General features: G+C 39.6%; 1 protein-coding gene across 1 annotated transcript in view; it reads right to left on the bottom strand.

Annotated features, from left to right (window-relative positions):
- Positions 1-16,172, bottom strand: part of LOC140453281 (lysosomal-associated transmembrane protein 4A-like) — a 32,487-nt gene extending 16,315 nt beyond the window's left edge. The window contains exons 1-3 of the mRNA XM_072547841.1: positions 15,942-16,172; positions 1,866-1,974; positions 193-269 (exon numbers count right to left, since the gene is read on the bottom strand). Coding sequence (XP_072403942.1) covers positions 193-269; positions 1,866-1,974; positions 15,942-16,037 — 282 coding nt within the window. The 5' untranslated portion in view covers positions 16,038-16,172. The remainder of the gene's footprint in view (positions 1-192; positions 270-1,865; positions 1,975-15,941) is intronic.
- Positions 16,173-20,585: the final 4,413 nt, after the last annotated feature.

The raw sequence follows: 20,585 nt of genomic DNA, 5'->3' as shown, positions 1-20,585 counted from the left end.
CCGTCACATGACAAATTCAAGGTAGTGTCAAGTTGGTTGACAAAATGATGCATGAATTCAGATTGACAATCTCAGAAAAGATGCACAAATTAGAAAAAATGCAATATAAAAAGACTGGTAACTTAATGTAATTTAAATGAATATTTTTATGCAGATAGACGCCTAACTTTAATATAAAATGAGAGATCTTACCTTAATAATTCCATAAACTCCTAAGCCACTGATAGCAGTCATGAAAACGTCAAAGATAAAAGATGTAAAAGTGTCCGCTGAAAGACATAGTATATTTTCACACATTAATGATATGGAAAATAGATATAAATAGCAGAATTAAGTTGGGGCAATTATTCAAATAAATTATAAGACTGTCCAGCAATGACAAGTGGCAGACATACTGTTTCGCTATTCAAAATCAAACCCCTTTCCATTAGAATATATTTAACCTGTATTTTGATAATCGCCAGGCTGAGAACTAAAGTTTTATTCGAATAAATTTTCAAATATTTTTCCAACTTAGTTAACAACCAGGAACATTCTTGACTTTCTTCTTCTTGGAGGTCAACAGAATAGTTAAAATCTAAGACACTGAACAAAATTTAATCTAGATATGAACATCAAAACCAATATTCTCGATCAAAAGGGATACCAATCTTCATTTAATTAAAAAGCAACTGTCAAAGGCAAGTCAGTCACTTTCACAAGAGTTGTCCTTGCCCTCTTCCAAAATGTACATTTCTCCTCTTCACCTCCTGATAGGATGTTGTGAAACTTAAAAGGGTTCAGAAAAGATTTCCGAAGATGTTGCCAAGGTTGGAGGATTTGAGCTGTAGGGAAAGGCTGAATAGGCTGGGGCTGTTTTCTCTGGAGCGCAAAGGCTGAGAAGTGACCTTATTGAGGGGCATGGATAGGATAAATAGACAAGGTCTTTTCCCAGGGGTGGGGGAATCCAGAACTAGGAGGTATAGGTTTAAGGTGAGAGGGGAAAATTTTAAAAGGGGCCTAAAGGGGCAACTTTTTCACAGAGAGGGTGGTGTCTGTTTGGAATGAGCTGCCAGAGGAAGTGGTAGAGACTAGTAGAATTACAACATTTAAAAGGGATCTGGATGATTATATGAATAGGAAGAATTTAGAGGGAAAAGGGAAATGGGACTAGATTAGATTAGGTTTTCTGGTCAGCATGGACGAGTTGGATCAAAAGGTCTGTTTCCATGCTGTACACCACTATGACTCTATGACCTCCCAAACAACCAAACCTAGACTTAATTTTGATTTATCAAAACTAAAAGAAAAGTTATGTATTGTCAGGCCACATTAAATTTATATTAACAAATATAGGATTGTAGAAACAAAAAGGTGGTATACTAAAGCCTTTGAATCTAACATATGACTTTAAAATGCCAGACTGCTTATCATGGTCTGAGGGGGCACAGTGGCTCAGTGGTTAGCACTGCTGCATCACAGCACCAGGGACTCGGGTTCAGTTCCAGTTCTGGTGACTGTCTGTGTGGAGTTTGTACATTCTCCCCAGGTCTGCGCCGGGTGCTCCGGTCTCCTCTCTCAGACCAAAAGGTGAGCAGGTTAGGTGAACTGACTATGCTAAATCACCTATTGTGTTCAGGGATGTTTAGGATAGATGCATTAATCAGGGGTAAATATAGGGTAGAGGGAATGGGTCTGGGTGGGTTACTCCTCGGAGGGTCGGTGTGGACTTTTTGGGCCATTGGCCTGCCTCTACATTGTAGGGATTCTATGTTGTACAGCATCAACATAAATTGGCTGTGTATGCACCATTTTGGTGAACTGCAGATTTTCTAACCTAAAAATTATTAAATGTTCTTTTCTTAACATCTAAAATATTCACCTACCTCCATGAAAGACACCTTCAAGATGAATACCAATCATAGAAACATCTACCCTTGAATCTGGCCTGAACAACCGTACTAGCTCAAATCCAGCCATTACAGTCCAAGCAACCTGTAAAATAAAAAAAAGCATCTTGCTATTATTAAATACATTTAGTAACAGTGTGCAAGAATTTGATAAATCAAATTTCCTATTTTGCTTTTAAGTACTATCAGGTTTACTCTCAAATAGTCCAGTTAAAATTAAGTCTAGTAGCTAAGATTAAATTTTAAAAGCAAGCTGTTAACTGTCACAGTAGCTGTCTCAGTGTCATTTTGTCGGTGAAAAATAGCTATCACATTTGCTTTAATTACACTGTAGAACTTGAGGCTTCTTTATCAGCTGAAAGTAGTAAGTAAAACTTTGAATTCGGTAGCTTGAAATTAGTATGATGTTCATTTAAAACAAGAATTGTCATGCCAATGAATTAGACTTTGGTTTTGTTACCTGCTTTGAACTGTTAACTGTAGGTCAGAACACATATTTCATGAAAATCTTGCTAGGAGTTACTACTGATATTTTTTCTTCATTGCCTCAGTCCAGGGGAAGAGGTTAGCACATTTCTATTTTTTAAATTCACTTGTGGGATGTGGGCATCACTAGCTGGCCAACATTTTTGTTACCCTTGAGAAGTTGTTGCTGAGCTGCCTTCTTGAATGGCTGAAGTCTATGTGCTGTGGGTTGGTCCACAATGCCCTTAGAATTGGAATTCCAGGACATTGACCCAGTGACAATGAAAGAACGGCAGTCAGGATAGTGAATCGCTTTGAGGGAAACTTGCAGGTGGTGGTGTTCTTATGTATCTGCTGCCCTTGTCCTTCGAGATGGGAATAGTGCTAAAGATCTTAAGATGAATTTCTGCAGTGCATCTTGTAAGTAGTACATAGTGCTGTTACTGAACATCAGTGGTGAGGGAGTGGATGTTTGTAAATGTAGTGCCAATCAAATGGGCTGCTTCGTCCTGGATGGTGTAAACCTTGAGTTGGAGTTACACTCGCCCAGGCAACTGAGCTTATTTCATTACAGTTCAGACTTGTGCCTTGCAGACAACAGACAGGCTTTGGGAAGTCAGGAGGAGAGTTACTTGCCGTAGTATTCCTCGCCTCTGACCTGCTCTTGTAGCCATTGTGTTTATGTTTCGAGTTCAGTTGACTTTCTGGTCAATGGTAACCCAAGATGTTGATAATTGGAGAATCAGTGATGGTAACACCACTGAATATCAAGGAGTAGTGGTTAGATTGTCTCTTATTGGAGATGATCATTGTGTGGCATGTGTGTGATGTGAATGTTACTTGCCAGCCTAAGCCTGGATACTTCCACATCTTGTTGAATTTGAATACGGACTGCTTCAGCATCTGAGAAGATACAAATGGTGCTAAACGTTGTGCAATCATCAGCAAATATCCCCATTTCTGCTCTTATGATGGAGGAAGGTTATTAATGAAGCAGCTGAAGATGGTTGGGCCAAAGACACTGCCCTGAGGAACTTCTGCAGAGATGTACTGGAGCTAAGATGACTGACCTTCAACAACCATAGTTATCTTCCTGTGTGCCAGGTATGACTCCAATCACTCGAGAGTTTGCCCACTGATACCCAATGAGTCCAGTTTTGCTTGGGCTCCTTGATACCACACTTGGTCGAATATAGTCTTGATACCAAAGTCTGTCACTGTTACCTCTGGAATTCAGCTGTTTATTTAAAGCAAATTTGGTCAGGAGCTGAGTGGCTCTGGCGGAACCCAAACTGGGTGTCATGGGGCAGGTAACTGCTAAGCAGATGGTGATTGATAGCATTGCTGATATCTTCCATCACTTTACTGATGATAGAAAGGAAGTTATTAGCCGGATTGGATTTGTCTTGCTTTTCATTTTCAGGACATATCTGGACAATTTTCCACACTGCTGGGTAAAAGCAAATATTCTAACTGTACTGGACGAGCTTGACTTGGGGAGTGGCTAATTCTAGAGCACAATCTTCAGTGCTATTACTTGAATGTTGTCATGGTACACATTTATCCAGTGCCTCCAACTGTTTCTTGATATCAAATGGAGTGAATTGAATTGGTTGAAGACTGGCATCTGTAATGCTAGGGACAAGTGGAGGTAGCAGATGCATCAGCCTTATTGATTGGGACCACAACTTTTCACTTTAATGATGTGGATGAAGGAACTGAGGACATTCTGGTTAAATTTGCAGATGATATAAAAATAGGCAGGGAGGCTGAAGGACGATTTAGACAGGTTAGAAGACAGGGCAAAGAAACAGCAGATGAATACAATGTGGGAAAGTGTGAGGTCATGCACTTTGGTAAGAAGAACAGAGGCATGAACTATTTTCTAAATGGGGAGAAAATTCAGAAATCAGAAGTGCAAACAGATTTGGGAGTTCTAGTCCAGGTCTCTCTTAAGGTAAACTTGCAGGTTGAGTCAGTAGTTAGGAAGGAAAATATAATGTTGTCATTCATCTCAAGACGGCTTCTGAGGCTTTCAAAGGCTCTGATCTGACCACATTTAGGGTATTGTGAGCAATTTTGGGCCCCCTACCTCAGGAAAGATGTACTGGCCCTACAGCAGGTCCAGAGGACATTCATGAGAATGATCCCAGGAATGAAAGGCTTACTTGACATATGAGAAACGTTTGAGGACTCAGGGACTATACTTGATGGAGTTTAGAAGGATGGGGTGGGGGGGTGGAATCTGAGTGAATGGTACAGAATACTGAATGGCCTGCCCAGAGTGGATGTTGGGAAGATGTTCCATTGGCAGGAACACAAGGACCCAAGGACACAGCCTTAGAATAATGAAAAAAACCTCTTAGAACGGAGATAAGGAGAAATTTATTTAGCCAGAGAGTGGCGAAACTGTGGAATTCATTGCCACAGAAGGCTGTAGAGACCAGGTTCATTGAGTGTATGTAAAACAGATAAGTTCTTGATTGTCAAGGGGATCAAAGGTTATGGGGCGAAAGTGGGAAAATAGAGTTGAAAAACGTAATCAGCTGTGATTGAATGGCAAAGCAGCCTCGATGGCTTGAATGCCCTACTTTCTGCTCTTATGTCTTACGGTCTTATCTATAAGCTTCAATTATACTATAAATCCTATCACATGGTACTTTATCAAATGTCTTTTAAATACAAGAACAAGAAATAAAAGGAAAGCTAGTTGGCATCTTGAGCCATTCAGTAGGATTATGGCTGATATTCACTCTCAGCTGCAACTTCCTCCAATATCCCCATGTACTTCAATTCTCTTAATATCCAAAAATCTGCCAACACTGGACTTGACTCAACAACCTAACACCTTTAGCCTTCTGTGACAGAAAACACCAAAGATTCTACGATCTCAAGTGAAACAATTTCTTGTGTTACTCCACAATGGCTGACCCTTTGTTTTCAGGCTAAAACCTGTAGTTCGAGTCTCCCTAATCGAAGAAAACATCCTTCCTACATTTATCTGTCACAGCTCCCCTAAGAATTTTATATTCATTTCAGCAAGATTACATCTCATTCTTCAAGGCCTGATCAACAAATGACTCCTCATCACACAAATTTCCTGATCCTATGAATCTGTCCAGTCAACCTATTTTGCCCTCCTTCTAAAGCAAGCCAACCTAAATACAGAATAACTACACCTCCCTCAGCATCGCCATTACCCCATCAAAAATAAAAATGATATTTCATGGTTGCCCTCAATAATAAATGACAAAAAAGTAATTAGACTCATAAGCCTGGAAATTTGGTTGTGAGGTATGCAGATTTTAGGTGCTATCTGATGTCTCAAACTCACGTGTTAAAAGCAGGAAATGAACAGACACTTTGGGCTGCAATTGGGCTCACTTGTTGAAAAAGTAAGAGAAGTCTTTTTAAGTAAACCTGGAATAATTGTTATAGCTTGCACATAAAGAGCTTAATAGCTGCGCAAGGTCTGCACAGCATGACAGGTTTGCCCTGAGACAAAGTGCCATCACTAACTGGACTTCATAAGTATAGAACACCAACATCTATACTAAGTTAGACCGCTGCCATGATGTGAAGCTATTGTGATCCTACCTGCATCAAGAAAGCTTTTCTTTTAATTATTGCCACTTCAGGACATGATTTCTGAACATCTTCCGTGACCCTATATCTCCTGGTTCTGTACCATCTCTCCCAACTTCTCTCTCCTACCCTCTGAAACACTCCTGAAGGTGAACATAGGGCAAGCAGTGCCCCAAAATTTGTTAGCCATTCCCTTTAATTGTTGCAACTAAATGGCCTAGTGGTTTATTCCTAGACTTATTAATCCAGAAACTCAGCTAATATTCTGGGGACTTGGGTTTAAATTCCACCATGGTAGAAAGGTAGAATTTAAATTCAATATAGAATCTGGATTTAATGTTCTAATGAGGACCATGAAACCGCTGTTGATTGTCAGAAAAAAAACTCATCTGATTCCTTTAGGGAAGCAAATCTGTCATCCTTATCTGCTCAGGCCTACACGTGACTTCAGACTCTCAGCAGTTTGGTTGACTCTAAAACCTCCTTCTGAGCAAGAAATGCTGGCCTAGCCAGAGACACCCACATTCCATGAATGAATAAAAACAACTCAGTGCACTTCAAGATTACTCCATGATGCAATGCATAATCAGTGATAATCAAATAGCTCTATCACTGTATAGAATGATATTAATATCAATTAAGTCTGAAGTCATAAAGATGATTAGATTATATCCAGAAATTGCATCAATTCACTTTTAGGTAGGGAAAAATTACCATCTGAATACAAAATAAGATCTAGTATTTTGTGCCAATATTCTACCTCTAGTCCCAGAAGGTCCTGTTTAAGGACCACCTGCACTAAAGGAATGTCATAACATATCCAAACAGGGCAATCACAATAACTATAGGATTAATTAACGGACCTACAAAATAATCACTTTCTTTGAGAAAAGCTATTAGTCATGACAAAGTATAACAAAACCACTGTAAAACAACTCCAAAGGCCAGTAGTCTGTCAACAAGTCACTCTTTATTTACACATGAAGTGTCCTTGACAGTGATCCACTGTCAAGGCGATTAGAATTCCATTCATCTCAACTGGCACAAAGTATAAAAAAAATGGAATAATGATATACCTGTACAAAACATAATGAGACCTCAAATTACTGCAAATCTGAAATAAAAAGAAAGTAGTGGAAAGACTCAGCAGGTCTGGCAGCAGTCATGAAGACAGAACCAGAGCTAACATTTTGAATCTGATATGACTCTTCTTCATAAGCTAGCTAGAAATGTAAAAATACCCCCAAAATTTCTAAAGGTATCTAAAAGGGAAAAAAAAGGAAAAAGTAAGTGCTGGTCCTCTGACATTTAATAATATCACCATCACTAAATCCCTGACTACCAACATCCTGGTGGGTTACCACTGTCCATAAACTGAACTATCCATATACATACAAGAGCAGGTCAGAAGTTAGGAAGTCTCTGGTGAGTAACTCATCCCCTGACCCCCCTAATGTATATTTACAAGGCACAAGCAGGAGTGTGATGGAATTGCCTCATAGCCTTAATGAGTGCAGCTCCGACAGCATTCAAGAAGCCACCATTCAGGACAAAGCAGCCTGATTGACAGGCATAAAATCCACAAACATTTTCTCCCACCACCACTGTCACACAGCAAGAGAATATAACATCTACAGGTTGCAGAATTTAACCAAGGCTCCTTAGACAGCACCTTTCAAACCCATGATGAATACCATCCAGAAAGACAGTGGAGAGATTGGAACACCACCACCTTCCAGTTCCCCTTCAAGTTACGCAACATTCTGACTCAGAAATATTTCATTGTTCCTTCAGTGTCACTGGATTAAAATCCTGGAACTCCCTCTCCAATGGCAATGAGCATATACCTATACCAAATAGATTGCAGTGGTTCAAGAAATTTATAATCACCTCCTTAAGGGCAACTAGGGTTGATCAAGTTTAAAATATCCTGAATTGTCTTGACAAGATGGACAAGGAAAGCTTACTTACTTTTGTGGGCGTTCAAAACTAGGGGACACTTAAAGTTAGGGTTGCCCTTTTAGGACAATGACATGGTGATTTTTTTCTCTCAGGTGTGGTGAAATTTTTGAACTCTCTGCCTCTGAAGGCAGTGGAGGCTTGGTCAAATATTTAAAGCAGAGGAACATTCTTGCTAGCAAGGGAATTAAAAGGTCATCAGAGACAAATGGGAATGTGGAATTTGGATCGCAAACGGATCAGCTATGATCTGACTGAATAAGAGAGCAGGCTTGAAGAGTCAAATAGCTAACTTCTGCTTGTGATTTGAATGCATGAATGAATTCTCAATCCATATTCTCACCCCTCACAATCCCATGTACTCTAGTTTTTTTTAGTAATGTGGAACCTTATCAAAAGCCTTCTGGAAATCCAAATACACCACACTCACTTGGTTCTTTTGTTTATGTTACAAGTAACATCCTCAAACAACTCCAGCAAGTTTGTCAAACATGATTTCCCTTTCCTAAATTTATACTGACTTGCTCAACTTTACCATTCTTTTCTTCTAAGTTTTCAGTTATCACATCCCCTCAATCTCTTTCTTCCTACCTTTTTTAAGGAGTGGGGTTATTGTTTTCCACCTTCCAGTCAGCAGGAACCACACCAGAATTGGAGAACAAATCCCATATTGTTGCCACCAATCTGATCCAAAGTGATGGTCCTGCCAACTAAGCAATCAACACCCCACAAAAGAGCCCAAAGTTGCTTTGGTGACATGTAATTTTTACATGCACGCTGCAACATCGAACAATGAAAAGTGATGATAAAGCTTCAATTTTCTTTCCATCACTCTATGACATGGCTGATTAGGAATCACTTCCATTCTTACCAAATAGCATTGACATACATTGAAAACATTTGCTCATCCCGTTTGGCCACAATATGAATGCACTTGCCTTGGCCATTAAGTCCTGGAGTGGGACATGAACTTGGAACTACTTGTTCAAAGGTAGAGATGCTATCCACAGTACCACAAAACTTCCCCATCTCTACTTGAAGTTAAAATTGTAACTGGGGCCAATTAAATCATCAAATTCCTTTCGTATTGTTACTGTCTATGTAATTTTTAAAAATCTGCCCAAAATGAATTTCCATATAGACAATAAAATGGAATTGAATGTAACTGAATTGAAATGAAAGCAGCGTATGCAGATGTGGATCTAAAATAGTAGCAAAGTGCTAGACAAAAATCAATATGTTTGGCAACTTTTGTAGAAAGAGAGACAGAGTTAGTGTTTCAAGATGCAAAATGACTTCTTCAAAACTGAATTGAATGATCTTCTGTGTTTCTCAATCTCTTTCCTTATCTTCACTTAGTTAAACACAGGCGTGCGTGCATATCTTGCACAAATGCTACAAACCTGGTTATCACATTCAGTCAAGATGCCTATGTGTTAATTTCCAGGCCAACTTAAAAGTACTGGCTTCCTTTATAGTCAATGGCATATATAAGCCAGTCAGACAACGCAATAAGAATTTGAGCACCCAAATTACAAGTCTTTAAGGTCAAAAAGACTTCCATCGAAACTTGGAAATTGCCTCCAGTACACAAGCATTCCACAGTGTATCCATGTGATTTTCTTTCAATAATTCAACTAGTTTATCTCCAAATGTCACAGCTATTTCCCAGTTTCCATCACACATCCTGTTCCCATTATTGACTGACAAACTCCAGATGAGCAATTCAATAACTTTGTTCTAAATCTATAAATCCCAAGTTACATTTTTTCTCTCACATGTATTAAGCTTCAAGAACTGACTTCTTATTTCTACAACAGAATTTCTGATAAAACGTGTTTAATACATTGACAGAAAGTGTTAGAGAAACTCAGCAGGTCCATCAACATCTGTAGAAAGTTAATGTTTCAAGTTCAGTGATCCTTCGTCAGAAACCATTAAAAAGCACATTTTCTCAAAGTAAGGCAAATTACGCAAACAATATTTTTTTGGTGGAAAATACAGTACATTATTTTTTTTCTCAAAATTAAATGTTAAAGTGCATCACATATCAGAAATTTCACGACTGCTCATTTCAACTTCTAGAACATTATCCAATTCCCTGTCTCATCTGATGCACTGCTGAAACATTTACCCATGCCAATTTCTTTGAACTTAATTTCTTGAATATATTCTTGGCTGTTCTACTACATTCTATGCATGTAAATTTGAAGTCACCCACTATTGCTGGTGGGCCTTACATCACTCCTGCTCTTGCTGACCAAGATTGCTTCTAGTTAAGCAGTGCCTCATTTTTTAAAATTGCCATCCTGGTTATCAAACACCTGCATGGCCTGACCCCTCTCGACCTCTGCAATCTTTGAGAGCTCAAGAGATATTTGTACTTCTCCAATTCTGTCATCTTATCCACCCCTGATTTTCACAGGTCCACTACTGGTGGCTAAGCCTTCAGTTGCTTGGACAATAAGCTCTAGAATTTTCTGGATGTAGGCTTGCTTGCTGAGCTGGAAGGCTTGTTTTCAGACATTTCATCACCATACTCAGTAACATCATCAGTGAGCCTCTGGTGAAGCATTGATGTTAGTGACACACTTTCTACTTATGTATTTAGGTTTCCTTGGGTCGGTGATGTCATTTCTGTGATGTCATTTCCTGTTGATCATCAACTAGCATATAAAAACATGACCCACTCTCACTTGTGTCCTTAAATACAGATGAGGAAGGCTACCACTTCGACTGGGACAACACATCCATCCTAGGTCAAGCCAAACAGAGACACATATGAAAATTCCTGGAAACAGGGCAGTCCAACCGGAATTCTATCAACAAACATATCAACTTGGACCCCATTTACCACCCTCTGAGAAAAAGAACAGAAAATTACATCACCACAGGAAATTACACCTCCAACCCAAGGAAACCTAAACACATAAATAGAAAGTGGGTGACTAACACCAGTGCTTCACTGGAGGCGAACTGATGATGTTACCAAGTATAGTGGCGAAATGTCTGAAAACGAACCTTCCAGGTCAGTGAACAAACCTACATCCAGAACTTCAACTTGAGCTACAAATCTTCTCAAAACTCTAGAATTTTCTGTCTAAACCCGTTTTTTGAAACCTCTCATTCTTTATTTTAGATGCTAACTAAAAGCAAATTCTAAATAAGCTTCTGTTATAATATCTCCTTACATTGCTTGAAGACAGAATTTTGTTTGAAACACTCCCATGAAGTGCCTTGGCTTTAGTTTTATAGAATTATACTCGACTCAATATTCATATAAAATAGCTGGCAGGAATCACACAAACTTTCTTGGGAGCAAGACTGCAAATAGTCATATCTTCAGATGCCTGAATCCCAAGGTCTGGAATCCCCACTCTTAAACCCCTTTCTGTCCTCCTTTAAAATACTTCTTAAATCCAAAGTATCCTGAACATACAGGTTGATGGAAGATTTGACGGAGGTGTACAAGATTGTGACAGGTTTGCCAGGTAGACAAAGAAAGTCTGTTCCCAGTAAGATATGTCACTAAATCACAGGAGGCACAGTAAGAAGAATTTGGGCAAAGAAAGCAGCAGGAAGAAGATGTCATGCATTTTATTTTTGTGCAGCAACTGGTAATGACTTAAATTCTACGCCCTTTGAAGGGGGTGAAGCAGAGATAATGAGATGGATTTCACAAGAAAATCTATTTCCCTCACTCAGAGTCATACAGCATGGAAACAAATCCTTCAGTACAGATAGTCCACGCCAACCATGTTCCCAAACTAAACTAGTCCTGCCTACCTGTGCTTGGCTCATATCACTCCAAACATTTCCTATTCATGAACTATTCCAAATGTCTTTTAAATGTTGTAATTGTACCTGCATCCAACACTTTCTCTGGCATTTCATTCCGCACACAAACCACTCTGTGTAAAAAAAGTTGCTTCTCATATTTTAAAAATCTTTCTCCTCTCAAAAATATGCTCCCTAGTTTTGATCTCCCCTGCCCTGGGAAAAGGCCCTTGTTATTTAACTTATCTATGTCCCTCATGATTTTATAAACCTCTTTATGGTCACCCCTCAAACTCCTACACTCCAGTGAAAGAAGTTCCAACCTATCTTTATATCTCAAACCCTCCAGTCCCAGAAACATCCTGGTAAATCTTTTCTGAATCTTCTCCAATTCAATAATATCTTTCCTATAGCAGGGCAACACAAGAACTGCACACAGTACTCCAGAAGAGGCATCACCAAAATCCTACACAACCTCAACATGAGGTCCCAACTCTACACTCAAAGGTCTGAGCAATGAAGGCAAGCATACTAAACACCTTCTTAGCCACCCTGTGTAACTGTGACACAAATTTCAAAGAATTATTATGTATCTGAAGCCCTAGGTCTCTCTGTTCTACAACACTACCCAGGATCCTACCATTAATTATGTAAATCCTGTCCTTGTTTGTATTACCAAAATACAATACCTCACATTTATCCAAATCTAACTGCATTTGCCACTCCTCAGCCCATTGACCCAATTGATCAAGATCTCTTGGCAATCTTAGGTAACCTTCTTCACTGTCCACTATACCACCATTTCTTTCCCTGGAGTGTCGGAGGCTGAGGGGTGACCTTATAGAGGTTCACAAAATTATGACAGGCATGGATAGGATAAATAGACAAAGTTTTTTCCCTGGGATCAGGAGTCCAGAACTAGATGGCATAGGTTTAGGGTGAGAGGGGAAAGATATAAAAGAGACTAAAGGGCAACTTTTTTACACAGAGGGTGGTACGTGTATGGAATGAGTTGCCAGAGGATGTGGTGGAGGCTGGTACAATTGCAACATTTAAAAGGCGTTTGGATGAGTATATGAATAGGAAGGGTTTGGAGGAATATGGGCCGGGTGCTGGCAGGTGGAACTAGATTGGGTTGGGGTATCTGGTCAGCGTGGACAGGTTGGACCAAAGGGTATGTTTCCATGCTATACATCTCTATGACTCTATTTTCAAACGTACTAAGCACGCCTTTTATATTTTCATCCAAATCATTTATATAAATTACCAACAAAAGTGGACCCAGTACTGATCCATGTAGAACACTGTTGCTCATAGGCCTCCAGTACAAAAAACAAATCTTCAATTTTTAAAACAAAAGGTGTAAGCAGTAAAACAAAACAGCCCCAGACACTACTCCCATCAAACACTCCCAGAAAAGGGACAGAGAGCAAGTCCACACAGCTTTTTTGAAACAGAAAATAAAGCAATCTTGCCTTTGTTAAACTTATTAAAACCCTATTAAGACCCTATTACTCTGGGGAAAACAAAAACCAAATAAACAAGAGAGAAAAAAAGGCTCTGCCTTGACTCTGTCCCCACCAACCTCTTTTGGGCAGGGACCACAGGGGGCCAAACTAAAAACAAACTCAAGCACAGAGAAAACAAAAAAAAACTACATAAATAGACCTTCTCTGCTTCATCCCCACTTTACACTCCTGGGACAGGGACAACAATGGTTTAAAATCCAGAGGAAGTTTCCCTGCTCATTTCAACTAAAAATAAAACTCCACTCACACTGATTGCCATCAACTGCAACTGGGACAGGGACAGTGCAGGGCTAAAATAAAAGCTCTGAAAATGTGTTGCTGGAAAAGCGCAGCAGGTCAGGCAGCATCCAAGGAACAGGAGAATCAACGTTTCGGGCATGAGCCCTTCTTCAGGAGGGCTCCCTTGGCTCTTTCAAGGGGTCCAAAATCAGAACAATGGGAAAATGAAACAACCCTCTTCCTGGGACACAACACAACCCTCCACCACTACCCTCTGCCTCCAAATAAAGCCAATTCACTATACTAATTAGTCTACCATGCAGAACCTTGTCACAGGCTTTAGTAAAGACCAAGTAAATAATGTCTACTGCTCAACCCTCAATCTTTTTAGTTACTTCATTAAAAAACTCAATCAAGTTTGTAAGACACAATTTTCCCCGCACAAAAGCGTGCTGACGATCCCTAATAAATTCTTGCCTCTCCAAATGCACATAAATTCTATCTTCCAGAATCACCTCCAACAATTTACCCATTATGAATGTCAGACTCACAGGTCAAAAATGTTCAGGCTCCTCCTCTTTCTTAAACAATGGCACACCATTAACTACCCTCCCGTCCTCCAGTACTTCACCCGTATTTATTGATGATACAAGTATTTCTACTTGGGGCCCTGCAATTTCCTCCCTAACTTCCCACAACGTGGGATACACTTGATCAGGTCATGGAGATTTACCTACCTTTAAGTTTTCTAATGCCTCCAGTAATTCCTCTTCTGTAATGTGAACTGTTTTCAAAACATCAATATTTATTTCCGAGTTCTCTAGCCTCCATTTCTTCTGAACATAAAAACTGACACAAAATATTCATTTAATATCTCTCCCATCTCTTAAGGTTCAACACAAAGATGACCACATTGTTCTTTAAGGGATCCTACTCTCACTCTGGTTGCTCTTTTGTTCTTAATGTACTTACAGAATATTTTTAGATTGTCTTTAACCTTATCTGCCAAGGATTCTCATATCACCTCTTCACCTTCCTGATTTCTTTAAGAATGCCCCTATGGTCTTTATAGTCTTCAAGAGATTCAGTTGATCTCAGTTGCCTATATCTAATGTATGACTATTTTATTCTTGACTAGAAACTCAATATCTTTATTCATCCATTGGTCCCTAATCCTACTTGCCTTGCCTTTCAATCTAAAAGGAACGTAATGCCTTTGAACTCTCATTATCACACTTTTGAAGGCCTCCCACTTGTCAGTCATCTGTTTACCTACAAACAGGCCACTCCAATCAACTTTTGGTTCATACCTTAAAATTTGCCTTCCTCCAGTTAAGAACTTTAACTTTTATGGGCGACTAATCTTTAAATTAATAGTATGATGATGACTAGTCCCAAAGGCTACCTACAATGGACGGACTGGAGCAGTTCAAAATGGCAGATCACCACCACCTTGTCAAGGACAGCTAGAGTCAGGCAATAAATGCTGGCCCTGTCCGTGATGCCCATGTCCCATGAGTGAAGTGCCCTGTCTTATTTCAGTAACTGAGCAACATTTAAATGCCTGTCTCTAGTTGCCCTTGAGAAGGTGATGTTGCTCTGCCTTCTTGAATTGCTGCAGTCCATGTGCTGTAGGCAGCCTCCACAACACCCTTTGGGAAGGAGTTCCACGGTTTTGAGCCAGCAACTGAAAAAGAACGGTGATATATTTCCGAGTCAGAACGGTGAGTGGCTTGGAGGGGATCTTGCAGTTAAGTGGTGTTCCCATGTATCGGCTTTCCTTGTCATACTAAATGGAAATGGTGGGGGATTTGGAGGGTGCTGTCTATGGATCTTCGGTGAATTCTGCAAGTACATCTTGTAGATGGCATACACTGCTGTTGAATGTCAGTGGTGGACCAGCATTTGATCCAATTAGCTTGTATGTCTACACAAAGAGAGCAGGGGAATTGAACTGTTTGGACAGAGAGCCAGAGTGATTCCCAACTCCAAATTCTGGGTATCCTGCCCAACATTTGCACATCTGGTAGAGATGGGGTCAAGTCCTGTTGGGTAACACGGAGGTGTTTTAACGGCATGTTTCAAAGTGCAAGTTACTGCAATCCAATTATTTTTCTCAGTGTGCAACAATAACAGTGAGAGTGCTGTTTTCTTTGCAAGATTAAAACGAAGATTGGTTCAAATTTCAAATGGGAAATCCGTTGGTAACGGCTGCGCCTCGCGCTCACGGACGGTTGGGACGAAAATGGAGCGAGGAGGGAAGAAACCGTAAAACAAGGCGGTCAAGAAAATCCCCCTTCAATCCCCAAAACGTCCATATCATAGCTTACGTCTCCTTTTATTAAAAAATTATTATTTGGTTAAAAAAAATCCGGCGAACACACAAAATAGACTCTCCTCGCGGCGTCCCAAACGCCATTTGATCTTCATCACCTCCGCCACGTGCCCCAACAGGAGGAGGAGGAGGTAATCTCTTTTTTTCAGTAAACTTAATATTGGATTTATTTATCTCACTCACCGTGTAGGAAGCGGTAAGGATGATGCTTCCAGTTCGGACATGGCAAAAGAGACATCTGTGGCTTCCGTGGTACATGTTGGAGACAAATTTTACCATATTTTTCCGATTGTCTTATAACATTAATGTTTTTTTTAAAGGAAGAACATAGGAAGGGGTGTAAAGTGGGAAAAGGTGATGAGAGTGCGGGTTGTTTGATTTTAATATCTCCGCACTCTTCCCCTCTCTCCTGAGAGAGCCGTTAAACGGCCCAGGATAGAATTTACAACTTCGCCACTTCCTGCTTCTATTTCCCACATCACATGACAACAACAACTTACGCATTTCAAAACAAAAAGTTTCAGAACTACCTGCATTGGGGGGTACAGATAACTTCTATCTCCATTTTAGAATGTCCCTTAATTCTAATAAGACCCGGAATTTAACGCAGTGATGTACTGGCCAATTTGCACTCTACATTATCTGTCAGGGAGTCTTGTCCACTCATTTTGCTGGTCTACCATCCAAGCTATTTTGCCTTTCTTTTAAGTCAAGCCAAACTAGTGATTCAGGCTTCAGTTCTGAGTGGTATTTAAGGAGGGTTAATCTCCATTTGGGGTCATGCAAACAGTGGCTTGAAACAAAAAAAAGAGCAATGTCTGTTTATATTTCAGATTTTCAGCATCTGTTCCTTGTTCTATTTTAGGGTTTAACTCACTGCATCACTGCTTCCAGATTTGCCCATTTTGAATAAGTTCTGCTCCTCTCTCCAATGGAATTTCCATTCTAACCTTTCTTCTTGTTCGCCATCATTACTTTTCTTGCTCCTGGTGTTTGACAAGGTGTTTGCCAACACTGGTTTCCCCAAGAGACATCTCATTCCTCAGTGACTGCCTCTGGTTCGGACTCGCCCATGTGGATTCCAACTGAAGTTTCATTGTTTGTGCTTCAAATCCTCTTAGAATCACAGAATCTTTGAGATATGCAGTGCTTTTCAGAGAGCTATTTTTCCTGCATCCTGAACACTACACTCAGTGCCATGCACCGCCATAGCCACACTCTCTCTCCATCAACACCACGTCACGATATCTCAGATTGCTGCCAGATCTGTTGAGTTCCTCCAGCAATTTCTGTTTTTGTTTCAGATTTCCAGCACATGTAGTTCCTTGTTTTAGTTTAATATGTTGCCTGGTCCTTACTTGCCACTTTAATTCGAAAGCTTCACCAAATTAGCAAGAGGGGAACCTTGTCACTTGGCCAAACGTGTAAAGCAGTTTATTTAAGAACTGTAGACAAAGATTTATGCAGTGGACAGTTACAAGTCTTGCTCCCACGGTTCGGATTCATAAATATATGGAGAAAAGTAACACATTTTTAACTTAAGCAATTGTAATATAGATTAGTACTGTTTAATATAAATCTTTTTGCTTCCCCACCAAATGAGTTAACTTGTCTTGTAGACAGAGAGTGTATGTTGTAGTGTTATGACACTGGACAAACCCTACTGTTAATTTGAACCAGACCCACAGAAAAGCTCACTTCACCTCATAATCTGTTAAAAGTATGAGTGACCAAGAACTACAAAAATCCCTCTATGTAAAGAAAAGATTTAACAATTTATTCTTTAACTCAAAGAAACACAATTACACTAAACACCAACTATCTACACTGTAATCCTCCTTCGTCTGATCAATTTCTCTACCTCCCACTCTACAACAATATACCGATCTGATAAAACCCCCAATGAAGTTGAACAAAAAATTCAAATTTCAAAACCAGCCAGTTGTCACTTTTCTCTTGGTGTCTTTATCTGTACTTTCCTGGGTCTTTTCTTCAGTCTTCTGCTTCACAAATTTCATATGAAAAGGTAGCTTGCAGAGGTCTGCAGACGATATTTTCATTGGTGCTCTTTGTCTGTCTGGCTAACTGTTCAAAATACCTGATTTTACATACCCCAAACATTGGATTGTCTCATTGGTTTGATGTCATCCAAAACAATGAAATTCAAATTCGATTGGATTTTGGTATCTTGGGGCATGATTTAAACTGATTGGCCAAATTCAAATTTGTTGTGTAAAGTAGCAACGCAGCTTCAGCTATTTGTTTCACAACCAAATGTTACTTTTAAAATTTTTCAGCACAGTCTGTGCCTCTCGAGGTCCCTGCCTGCTTCCACTCTCTCTTAAAGGTACAGGACGCACCTACAACTTCATAACACCTCCCCCCAAGAAAAAAGTGAACCATCATAATGATTAATTATTTTTCTCTATTCCGTACATTACCATAACATATGTATGACTTTAACCTAAGTTCATATTAACTTCTTCCCATATATAAGTAACATTGAATAGATACCAATCTCATCGATACTTTATCAGTTAAATCCACGATAACGCATCTGTTATTACATTCTTACAACCCACAACATGTACGATTTGTAAGTTAAAAGTCTGTAACATAAGACTCCAATGAAATAATCTCATATTCTTGTCTTTAAAACATTCCAAGAATGTAAGAGGATTGTGTTTCCTCTACACAATCATCTCTGACACATTGTTAATGACATAAACATTAAAATGGTATAAGGCCAGTATTAATCAAAATAGTTCTTTTTCAATTGTAGAGTATTTTCTCTGGTGGGTGTAGAGTTTCTTTGAAAAGTAACCAACAGGCAGTTCAATTCCATCACCATCTTCTTGTAGCAATGCAGCTCCAACTCCTATGTCACAAGCATCGATGGCAACTTTGAAAGATTTCAAAAAGTTTGTTGTAGCCAAAACTGATGTGAATAATATTGCTTTTAAACTAAATTAAATTAAATTTTAAACTGTTCTGTCCACTGAAATTTTGTGTTCTTTTTCAGCAAATCCATTAATGGTGCCACTATATTGCTGAAGTTTGGAACAAATATCTGATAGAATCCGCTTCGACCCCAAAATTGAAGCACCTCTTTCTTCAAGGTGGTCATGGAAATTCCTCGATGGCCTTCGTCTTTGCATTCCTTGGGGTCAACCTTCCATGACCAATGTTATGTCCCAAGAACTTCACATCTGCTTTTGTGGATTCAGTTTTGTTTAGGTTTATTACCAGGTTTGCTTCTGTTAATTGTTCAAAGAGCTCTGCCAACTGTACCATGTGATCTTCCCAGGACTCATTAAAGATCACTACATCGTCCAAATAGACTGCACAGTTTGTTAACCCAGCCACAACTCTGTTCATGAGTCTTTGGAATGTGGCAGGTGCGTTCTTCATTCCAAAGGGCATCACTTTGAATTGATATAGCCCACTGGGGTTACAAACACAGAAATCTCTTTTGCCTTCTCTGGCAAAGGTACCTGCCAATAACCATGCACTAAGTCCAACTTTGTGATGTAACTGGCTTGTCCAACTTTCTCGATATAGTCCTCCAATCTTGGTATTGAGTATAAGTCCGATTTTGTTATGGCGTTGACCTTCTGATAATCTACACAAATTCATTGAGTCCGGTCAGGTTTGGGAACTAAGATGATTGGCGAACTCTACTCACTCTGACTCGGTTTGATGATATCTTCGTTTAGCATGGCCTCCAATTCCTTCTGGACCTGTCTGGCTTTGAAAGGATTAAGCCGATAGGGGTGTTGCTTTATCGGAACAGTATTCCCTACATCTACTTCTTGCACAATAGCATTTGTCCTCCCCATTTTATTCCTATATATGTCTTCATAATGCTTAAACAAACCTTTCAACTGCGTTCTTTGCTCCTGAGACAGATAGTTTACTAACCTATCCCACTCTTCAAGGACTTCTTCATTGTTTAAAATATTTTGATGCACGTCAAATTACACAACATCTGGATTTGATTCCTCACTCTGTGGGGCAGTAACTAACACCTGTTTCTCCAGTGCATTCTCTCTATGATAATAAGGTTTCAACATATTCACATGACATACCTGATACAGTTTGTTCTTATCTGGCATCTTTACCAGATAGTTCACCTGACTCAACTTTTTCTCAATTTGATAGGGACCACTAAACTTGGCTTTGAGGGGATCTCCTATCACTGATAACAATACTAACACATCATCCCCATGGGAAAACATCTGAGTCTCAGAATTTTTATCTGCCACCTGCTTTATTCCATGCTGTGTCCCCTTTAGGTGCTGTTTAGCTAACTCACCAACTCGATTCATATCTCTCCCTCATCTCAGATACGTAATCCAAGTTTGAGACCTCCGACTTTGGTTCTGTCAATTTCTCTTTAATTAATTTCAAAGGGCCTCTCATTTCATGTCTGAATATTAACTCAAACAAGTAAACTGAGTAGATTTGTTTAGGGCATCTCTAATGGTAAACAATACCAATGGGATACCTTGATCCTAATCATTCGGGTAATCCTGACACTGTGCACTCAGCATGGTTTTCAGGGTCTGATGACACCTTTCTAAAGTTCCCTGGGATTCAGGATGATATGCACTTGATTTAAAGTGCTGTCCATTAAGCTATCCATTACTTCCTTAAACAGCCTCCTAACCCCTCTACCACCCTTTTTACCTGAATGCTCCGTAATGGAATTGCCTTTGGAAATTTGGTAGACATATCCATTATGGATAACAAGTACTGGTTCCCACTTATTGTTGTTGGGAGGGGACCTACACAATCAATTATAACTCATGTGAAAGAGTCTTTGAA

The sequence above is a fragment of the Chiloscyllium punctatum genome, chromosome 27 (assembly GCF_047496795.1).
Source record: "Chiloscyllium punctatum isolate Juve2018m chromosome 27, sChiPun1.3, whole genome shotgun sequence".
Taxonomy (NCBI): Eukaryota; Metazoa; Chordata; class Chondrichthyes; order Orectolobiformes; family Hemiscylliidae; genus Chiloscyllium; species Chiloscyllium punctatum.
The sequence above is the reverse complement of the archived record's forward strand: the minus strand, read 5'-3'. Positions and strand labels throughout refer to the sequence as shown.